Source organism: Pagrus pagrus (assembly GCF_965226575.1).
Source record: "Pagrus pagrus genome assembly, chromosome: 12".
Classification (NCBI taxonomy): domain Eukaryota; kingdom Metazoa; phylum Chordata; class Actinopteri; order Spariformes; family Sparidae; genus Pagrus; species Pagrus pagrus.
In genome coordinates, this window is record NC_140196.1 from 7,914,165 (window position 1) to 7,923,691 (window position 9,527).

General features: G+C 44.3%; 1 protein-coding gene across 1 annotated transcript; it reads right to left on the reverse strand.

Annotated features, from left to right (window-relative positions):
* Positions 1 to 855: 855 nt before the first annotated feature.
* scg2b (secretogranin II b) lies at positions 856 to 4,159 on the reverse strand. The gene is made up of 2 exons (XM_084369928.1): positions 4,053 to 4,159; positions 856 to 3,531 (listed from the first exon to the last, which is right to left on the reverse strand). The coding sequence occupies exon 2, from the start codon at positions 3,512 to 3,514 to the stop codon at positions 1,700 to 1,702; it is 1,815 nt and encodes a 604-aa protein (XP_084226054.1). The 5' UTR covers positions 3,515 to 3,531; positions 4,053 to 4,159; the 3' UTR covers positions 856 to 1,699.
* Positions 4,160 to 9,527: the final 5,368 nt, after the last annotated feature.

Genomic DNA, 9,527 nt, shown 5'->3' on the forward strand with positions numbered 1-9,527 from the left:
AAATAACAGCTCTGACATGTACTCAGAGTATAAAAGTAATAAAGGATCCCTTTGCAGGACATTTCTACCGGCCATTTCTGTGGCGAGCTAACAGAACCTCACATCATCATGTCGCTGCCTTTATCACTACACGCCTTTTCTCCTCATTCGAGTCTCCCTCTCTGTTTTTTTCCATCCTGTTACGTCTCTACATAGTTTTCTCGCTGCATCTGTGTGATATGCACTGTGATCGGTTGAAATCAGTCCTGTGATCTTTGGGAGGCGGCGTGCAGTGACACAAAATAAAGATAAGGAATAATTCGCCTCGAATGCGTTAGAACTAAAGTAACAAGCCTGTTTTGAAAATGTAAGGAGTAGAAAGTTCAGGTAGTTGTGTTTAAAATGTAGGAAGTAAATAGAAAAATCTATTTCAAAAGCGTAACAAAGTATTTGTACTTCGTTACTTCCCACCTCTGCAAAGACGTATTTATAATTGACGTCCTTGAGATGTTTTATAATTTCAAATGAGAGTGATTATGACAAATTTCTTACTGTTATAACCTTTCACACGTGTGCCTTTAAAAAGAAGCAGTCTGTAGTGTGGGCGTGAGTGTAACTGATTTTTATAATGTGCAATTTATGATGTTTGAGCTTATGATTAAAAATATGTATTTTGATAAACAGTTTGCTTTGAGTAATCATTCTCACGATTTGACAATACGTTTGAAATCCACCAAACCTCATTGGATTTTTGTTTATTTTAAAATGACGAATGAGATCAAGCTGTTTCCTCTGATTGTATACTGGCTGTGGGTGTACAGTGATTTATTTGATCTTTTTTTTTTTTTCAATAAGGCAACACAACTCAGCAAGAAGAAAAATAATACAGCTGATGCTTTATTCATCTGTGATTCATCACACGTTATTGAACATGTACAAAATGGTTTAAAAATGAGCATACATAGCACAACCACTGGTAGGCCAACAATACAGAGCTTCGCAGTATGAAAGGGTCGGAAGGCAGGCGACGGTCTGATATATTTAGACTTGGAAATAATTCTCCGTAATAATAATAATCATAATAATAACATTAAATCCACTTACCCTGAATATATCAAGAGTCACAACAAAACTCGTTCTCAGCCCAGCACGCTGCCTGTCTTTATACTGTTAACGCTTGTGTTTTAGAGGCCCAGGCAGCATTATAGTTTATAATTCACATACATATTCACATGTGTAATTGAGTAGTCTGACATAGATGAAAAAACAAGCGTTTATACCATTACTCAGTTGCTTATAGTTGAAAATAGAGGCCTGTTCTCTGCTGTTTACAAACAACCATCCATGTAAACAAACCTGTAACAACATCACAAAACTTTAATAACTCTGATCTCATCTTTGTTCTGATCTCCTGTTCATGTGTTAATTGGCAATTTGAGAGTGAGAAAGTGTTTTGAGGATGCCTCTTTGTATTTTTTTTCTCATCTGTGCACCTTTTTATCTCCTACGATGACTCTATAGTAATAATTCTATAATGTTCTTGCAGCAAGTAGGGACTATTTCTTTGAAAAGTGTATCTTTAGGGTGATATCTGTAGGCTAATGCCAGCTAAAGTTCATATAATAGAAATTTTGTAAACTAGATCACGTCCACCAAACTTTATTTTCGAGACAGTATAAATACTATATTCATAATTTCGTGCGTCTTGCGGGGCGTCAGGCTACATCCCAGCCGCTGGTTTTTCACGGTGCTCCTTCTCCTCGTCCTCGTTTGCGGTCTGTGGAGCCGAGGTCTTGGCCGTGATCTCCTCCTTCCCCTGCACCTCTGTGGGTTGGACTCTCTCCTCGTTGGCCACCTCGGTTTCCCTCTTGGCCACTGGCCTGTTGTCAGTGTCCGCTTGGCCCAGGTAGTCCTTCAGGGCGCGCTCGTACAGCTCGTAGGGGAACTGCCCCTTCAGCTGCGCCTGGGTGTCCCGCTTGGTGATGGTGTTGGGGTACTCTGTGAGGATTTTGGCCGCCAGGTAGGTGGTCACCTCGTCTTCCACGTCGCCGTCGTCGTCTTCGTCGTCATCAGCAGCAGCAGCACCGTCGGACTGACGTTTCAGGGGCATTTTGTTGAGCTCGGATAAAAAGAGGTTCTCCCTGCGCCCGGAGGGAGGAGGGATTTTAACCGGACCTGAATTCACAGCAGGGTTGGACACGGATGGGATTCTGTCCGAGGATGGAGAGGTCTTCATGGGTCTCTGCACAACAGGGTACTCGTTACTGATAGTCTCCACGCCGATGATGTCTAAAAAGTCCTCTCTGTCCATGTCTTCAGGGGCGGGCTTGCTCTTCACCGGCAGTCTGCGGCTGAAGTACCTGATCTTGGGCGTCTGGCCGGTCGTGTAGCGAGCCGAGCCGTGGGGGTCGCGGTGGAGCTTCCGGAGCTCCTCCGTGAGCAGCATATCGATAAGGTCCTGCGGAGGGACGTGGAGCTTCAGGGAGAGCTCCAGCAACTCCTTCACCGTGCGAGGGTCCAGGATGGAGGGGCGGATCAGTCTCTTCCTCTGCTCTCCGGTCTTATCCCTCTTCTGCGTCTGGTCGCTCATCTCCAGGACCTTCAACAGGTAGTAATCGACCAGCTTGGTGTCATCATCGGCGTCCTCTTGGTTCTGGTTCGCCCTGCGCTGCATCTCCTCCCTCTCCGCCTCCTCCTGCTCACCCAGCGCCCTCTCCATTTCTTCGTGGCTCCCGGTCACCATGTCCTCCGTCTCCTCCCTCTCCTCCACGGGGACCCACTCCTCTCCTCCGGCGACATCCTCGTAGGCCTGGTTCCTCAGGCCGCCGTCCTCTTCCTCCTCGTCGTCCCCGAACACGTCTCTCTTCTGGCCGCCGACTGTGGGCATCCTGCCCAGCTCTTCGAAGATGGAGCGTAAATTGGCGAGGCTCTGGGGGGTGTACTGCTCATCCAGGTCCTCTGTGGCCCGCTTGGACGCGTCTGTGTTCTCCTCATCCTCGAACATCAGCGGGTACTTCTTGTGTGGTCTGGGGAAATTACCGTAGTCTGACGGTGGGCTCTCGGGGACTTCAGTGTCTTTGGTGCGGTGCCTGTGCGTGCGGCGGTCGTTCCTGGACGCGGATGCGGGGACGAGCTTTGCCTCCCTCCCAGCCTGATCCTGGAGAGACTTGAGCAGGGCTTTCATCAGCTGCTCAGCGGTAATGTCCTGCCTCTGGACGCCGGGGGCGGGCTGACGGTCCCCGGGACCCTCGTCCTGCTGCGAGGCGAGCTGGAGCAGAACCCTGAACTTGTCCACTTCGTCGTAATCCACCGGTTCAGGTCGGCCCCCGTTCCGCTGCTTCAGGTTCTCAATGTACTCCAGGGCTTTGATCATGTCGGAGCTGGGTGGGTAGGCAGCCGGCTGTCCCTCACTCTCCCCGCCTCGGAGCCTGTAGTGGCGGGGGAGAGACGCAGCCTGCACGGCGCATCCATGGAGGAGGAAGGCGAGCAGGACCACGGCTCCCCCCGCGGGCAACTTGTGGTGGAAATGCAGCATTATAGGCTATTTATTACCTGCAAATGAAGAGAGGAGAAAGATGTCAGAGAAAGAAAATAACACGAAATCGAGCACTTCTTTTATTCTGGTCCAAAAACGTGCTCTGATGCGTCGAGGAAAACGCGTGAGCGAGTCTGTTTTGATGTGGGATTTGTCTGCCTATCTGGGAATTACTCTCCGCAAATTGAATGATCGGCTGCTGTGCGCGAGGAGATGCATTCACATCAGCGGATGAGTCACTCCCCGCGTTGTTATGGGCAACCTCAACATCCCATTTCCTCTGAACAACACAAACCTCCATCATAAACACACGAAACCCCTTTATTTCCTCTTTAATTCACCACAATTACTATTTAACAACAGCTCGTGGTTTATTTCCGGATTATTAAACATGCCCTCATCTTATTTCTAACCATCATTTCAACATATATCTGCGGAAAGCGAGTGTGGAAAAAAACAGACTGCATCCAATCTGAGACATCTGAAAATCAATCCGACCCACAAATAATTCAAACTTGTGCAAAATCTGCAATCCTACCTTTGGCAATAAAGCTCAGACAGCAGTGAAGGTGTATGGCATCTCCTCAGGAGCGGTGCTGTTCTCTTCTGTTTTCAGCACTGGGACAGCTCCCCTCGTTATATGAGGCAACACCTGACCACCGCGTCATCACACAACACACGCAATAGAAGGTCCTGAAAAAAAAAAAAATCCATATAAATGATTCAGGTTTATCATATGGCTTACAAAAGGAGCTGGCTGTATTTTTTTTAAAATAGCTTTTCTGAGCCGTCTGTTGCGCAGCTTTATGGGCGACTGCAAAGATCTGGAAACGTCTGGAGGGAGATGTGTGTGAAGATTCATCCATTAAACTGCTCAGCTTGCACGAATATATATTTATATTTATATATATTTTATAAAAAATGAGATGGCCGAATGTTCCTTTCAAAATAAAGGCACCAAATTTAACCAAAACTTGACTCGTTTCATTTCATACTGACGGTCACTTTTGTGCGTCTTGGGCGTAAAAATAATGCGCAGTTTAACCACCACCGCTGCTCCTCCTCGTGGTAGATGAAGAGTTAAACCCTCCAGCGATGACTCACAGGCTAAAACCACCGCGGAGTTGTTGTCGCAGTTCAGCAGCTCCCTCTCTCTCTCTCTCCCTCTCTCTCTGTCTCTCCCCCCTTCTCTCCCCCCCTGACAGTGACGGTGATGAACACCCTCCTGTCGGCTGGGGGCCAAGGCTCCGGCGTTCCGCAGGTCGACGAGATGAAGGTGCCACAACAGGGCACCTGCCGATCAAAAGGTCAGGGATGGGTGGTGACAAAGTTTATGGTGAGATCAAAAACCCTTGTAGAACTCTTCAATTACTCGTTTGTATCGTCCAGTGAACATCTAACAATGTCATCTTCATCTGCATCTTCATCATCATCATCATCATCATCATCTTCATCTTCACTTTTGAACTTTTGCATAAAGAACAAATCACATCTCATAGAGGCACTGACTCCCTCACATTTAGACATGGTATTAATTCAATTTTTCTTCATGAAGGTCAAAATCCTTAGTCACCTTATTTGATCGGATAGACCTTTCGTTTTAAATGTTTTTTTTCCCAAGAGAGTTGAAATCACCAGTCTACTCGCCAGGATGAAATGTTGGCTGATTCCTTCACATTTCCACAAAACTGTGTCATGTCAGGTTTCCTTTACATGTTTATGACCTGACTTTCACATCAGGAGATGGAGGGGATGGGGCTGGAGTCACAGGTGAGAAGGCGGCCAGCCAGTGACCGCAGTTCGAGACATGGATGCAGGAACTAGGGGTGCTGAGGGGGCTGCAGCAACGACCAAAACGAGGCTTTAACATATGGCAAATTTACAAGAAGGCCCCAATAATTTAGAATTTGTCAGAAATAGTGCTTCACAAAGTGTATAAAGTTTTTCTAAACACAACAACTCACAAAATTCAGCAATTTTATAAGGGAGTCTGGTGAATTTCTCTTCCTCTTCATCTCCTTTCTGATGTTTTGACCTACAGTATGTTAGTGTTCAAGTTTGCCATCTGCTTTAGTGCAAAAAACATTTTCAAAACTGCTGTTATTGTTAATAACGATCAGATACATGTTTTCCTGACCATTCAAATTAATATCTTTAAGGAGAGCTGGGACAGTTTTCAGCCTTGTTTGTGGCGACGAGAAGATGCACGATATGTAACAGACGAGGGCTGTCACAATGTCAGATTTCACAACTGACCATGACGATTATCATGGACAAACAAATTCATGATAACGATATTATCGTGATATCTGTAGAAATATTTTCAGACAGATGAATTATCGCTCCGATAATCGGGGAATTTATATTATTCGATATTGGTCTATAATAAAATTACAGCGATTAAATAGAGCTGATAAGAGGACGACAAATGCCTTCATTAGCTTAACAATGAAAAAGTCTACAAGTTTTAACAACAAATCTCATTGTAGCTATAATATATTAAATCATCCATCTTTGCTCAGTATATCTTAGCCTTTATAACCCCACAAGTGTGCATAAACTACAGGTTGTTTCAGAATACAAAAATGCAAAATTATCAGTTATTTTATCTGTATGAGAAGCAGGTAATTCTTGGTTATCGGTATTGGCTGAAAAAAAAATCCATCATGCATCCCTACCCTAACAAAAAACAGATGTTTTTGACAGGAAGTCAAGAAATTTTCAGCCATGTTTGTGCCAACCAAACCAGGTATTTTGATCTTTTCCTGAGCCTAACCAAGTTGTTTTTGTGCCTAAACCTAACCAGACCACGAGCAAAGCGTTGTCACAAGATGAAATTGAAAACTCAACCTCAAGAAACTTAAAGTTGCAACATAAAGAAATGTAAAGGCTCCTCATACAGTATATGTGCAGAAATGTACATTGCCACCTTTTTTTCTGGAGACAGGGTTATAAAACAGCTTGTGTTTTCGACATAAAATACAGCCTCAGTACATGGACCCATATGCTTAGCTGGAGCCAAGTCCTTTAATGTTGTTAAAAGTAATAAATATCTTTAATTTTGTTTCATGTTTCTAATGCTTTTAAGTCTTTGTTGGCATCTCCTTACAAGCCTAACATATGGCCAGTCCAATACATTGGGATGACTCATCTTTATACTTTTTCTTTTTTTTTACACCCCACACACATAAGTGCTCTTCCATTTCAGGCGTGCTCTTTCCCTGATCATGCTCCTCATTTATTCCATGTTGCGATCGTTTCACGTCCATTTAAGCCAGCGAACGATCAGAAGGAAAAAAAAACATCCACGCAATCTTTTCACTTCACCCTCGATGTCGACCACACGCTGTGTCCTCAAGTAGAGGCGACATCGACGTTGGAAGTGCTCTTTGCTTGAATGTGCCGTCAGCTGCAAAGAGCCTCCTGACGTTTAAAAGACACATTCATCCGCCTGCCTGCTGCTGCGGCTGTGTGTGTGCTGACTTGTTTAACTTTCTCTGTGTGTGTGTGCACAAAAGAGAGCGAGGAAAGGGAAAGAAAAAAAAACTGAATCACAGAAGGAGAGATGTGTTGTATAATCCCACAGCATCACTCCTCTGACATCACATCTCTCCATTCAGAAACAGCCTCCACCCTGAGGCGCAGCATCAGCTCCAGAGGTCATGACAGCCAGCACACTGTAGTATCAATCATTTAAAGGTTACATTCGCTCGCCCATTAAGAGATGGATAATAGAACAGGCCCATTGTCTGCTATCAGTCTGAGGGAGAATGAACAAGCACACCAGGGCGATATGGAGATGAATTCAAGCGTTCAGGCCGTCCAGGTCCGACCATTGACCGATGGAAATGACACGCTCGTGTGGAAATAAGATTGAATGTGATAAATGTTTTATACAGAGGATGGGAGCTGAGATGAAATGTTGTTAAAGTTTTCTTGGCACGATTGAAAGGTTGTTAGTCCAGATGAGGAGCTGTTTAATGTTTGTGGCTTGTGTCCATTTACATCAGGGGGCACGCTCAAAAATAGAAACACTGGCACAGACTGTATTTTTATTTCAGTGCATTTTTCACAGCTAAAAATAAGCTGTCGTGTGGTTGCTGTGACGTATGTCAGTGATTATGTGCCACAAAAAACAGACAGAAATGCATTTTAGTGGGATGTTCTGTCTTCAAACTTAACTCTGCTAGTGTCCAAGCCTTGGATGAGTTAGAATAAAGTCACTAATCGATTGGTAATACTGATTCCTCAAAGCAAAAGTAGCATTTTGCTGATAGTGTAGTTGGTAGAGGTGGAGCTCATTTTTAGAACTTTTTATACTGTTACAAAGTTTAATCTGCACCAATGGATTGTACAAATTCAACACGTTTTCCGTTTAAATTCGTAATCCTGAAAATAAATGCAGCTTTCAAGTAAATGTAGTGGAGTTAAAAAAAAAACAGTGCAAGTCCCCTGAAATTTAGCATAGTAGAATAAAGCAGCATGAAATGGAAATTAAGTTCAAGTACCTCAAAACTGCACTCAGGTGCAGCACTTAAAGATACGGTGTGTAGGATTTAGTGGCATCTAACAGTGTGGTTGCAGACTGCAACCAACTGAACACCCCTCACTCACCCTCAATTCCAATTACAGTGGCTGCTAAAAATGCAGAAGGCCCTCTACAGAGACGCCGTTTGGTTTGTCCATTCTGGGCTACTGTAGAAACATGTGGGTGCAACATGCAAAGCCCCCGGGTTGAGCGCCAGGCTTTGAAGCCAATTTGATAGTGGCCAAACCATGGTGGCTTATTTGTTTAAGCATCAAAACCCTGCAAAATGACTCGTTTCAGTATCAGAATTTGTTCTGTTTGGTCCGATAACATTTGGATTCCTAGAAGACAACTTCCCACTGAAGTTAGCCGGGCGCTAACCTAGAAGTTTGATGGCTCAACTGGCTGAAGTATGTAGCGGCATGCTCTACTGGCACCACAGTTCAGACGATCCAGGTGATTTTATACCCGGGATGTTGAGCTGTTTTTAGCTTCACATGCCACTGAGCTGCTTTCATAGAGAATATACAGGCTCCACCTCTGACGCAGTATCCAGTTCTCATTAAGTCCGTGGGATCACCTCCTCTGTAGTTATAAAAGGCTCATTCTAATGTAATTATGCATTAATGGAGACATATTTATGAATATCATATTCCATTTCTGCTACTACATCCTACACATTGCCCCCTTAACTAAATGTACTTCGTTACTTTCCTACAAATTCCTATTAAAATGTTCTCTTCTGAGGTGTCAGTGCACCAATTAAGGTTTACATTTCGATGATTAAAATGGAATTAGACTGACGCCGTTACAGAGCGTGTCGTGTATCTCTGTGTGTAAGCTGAGCTGATCTGAATCTCTGTCTGTGCATCTGTTTTTATCTGTTGTTGTGGAAGCTATATCAGCCTCCTGGGCACCATCAGGATTCTGAGTGATGGATCAGAGGTTTTTAAACTCAAATCCCAGCAGGTTCCTGGTGGTGGAAGATTCACTGGCTGAATCTGTGATTCCTCTCCGGGGCTCGTGATGTGCTGTCTGTGTGCATCCGTCCATACAGACCAGCACAGTCGCTCCAGACGGTAATAAGAGAAACATTTCAAGTGACTGGTGCTTCTGCTGCGTCCATGTTCTCTCACTTTGTTTATTACAGCACCTCTGTCTATCTACGCTTTATTTATTTACTCTTGACGAAGTATTGATGACACAAATAGTCCTTTCTGTTTCTGTCGTGGTTTATATTGAGCAGCTCCTCTCCTAGAAATAAGCTGCGTGTTGGTGAAAGGGTTTTAAGTCTGTGATTGCTTTTTTTCCTGGAATCTTGCAGGTGTTTCTAATGTTTTTTGAAAATGTGTGCAGTGAAGAGGAAACGCAGCTGCGTCTCCACTGACAAACTGTGCTCACTGAGTCCGTCTCTTATCAAGATTTTTCTGATATTGAGGTCGGTCAAAATGGTCTGTGGTCTACCATTGTGTACTCTTCACCCAA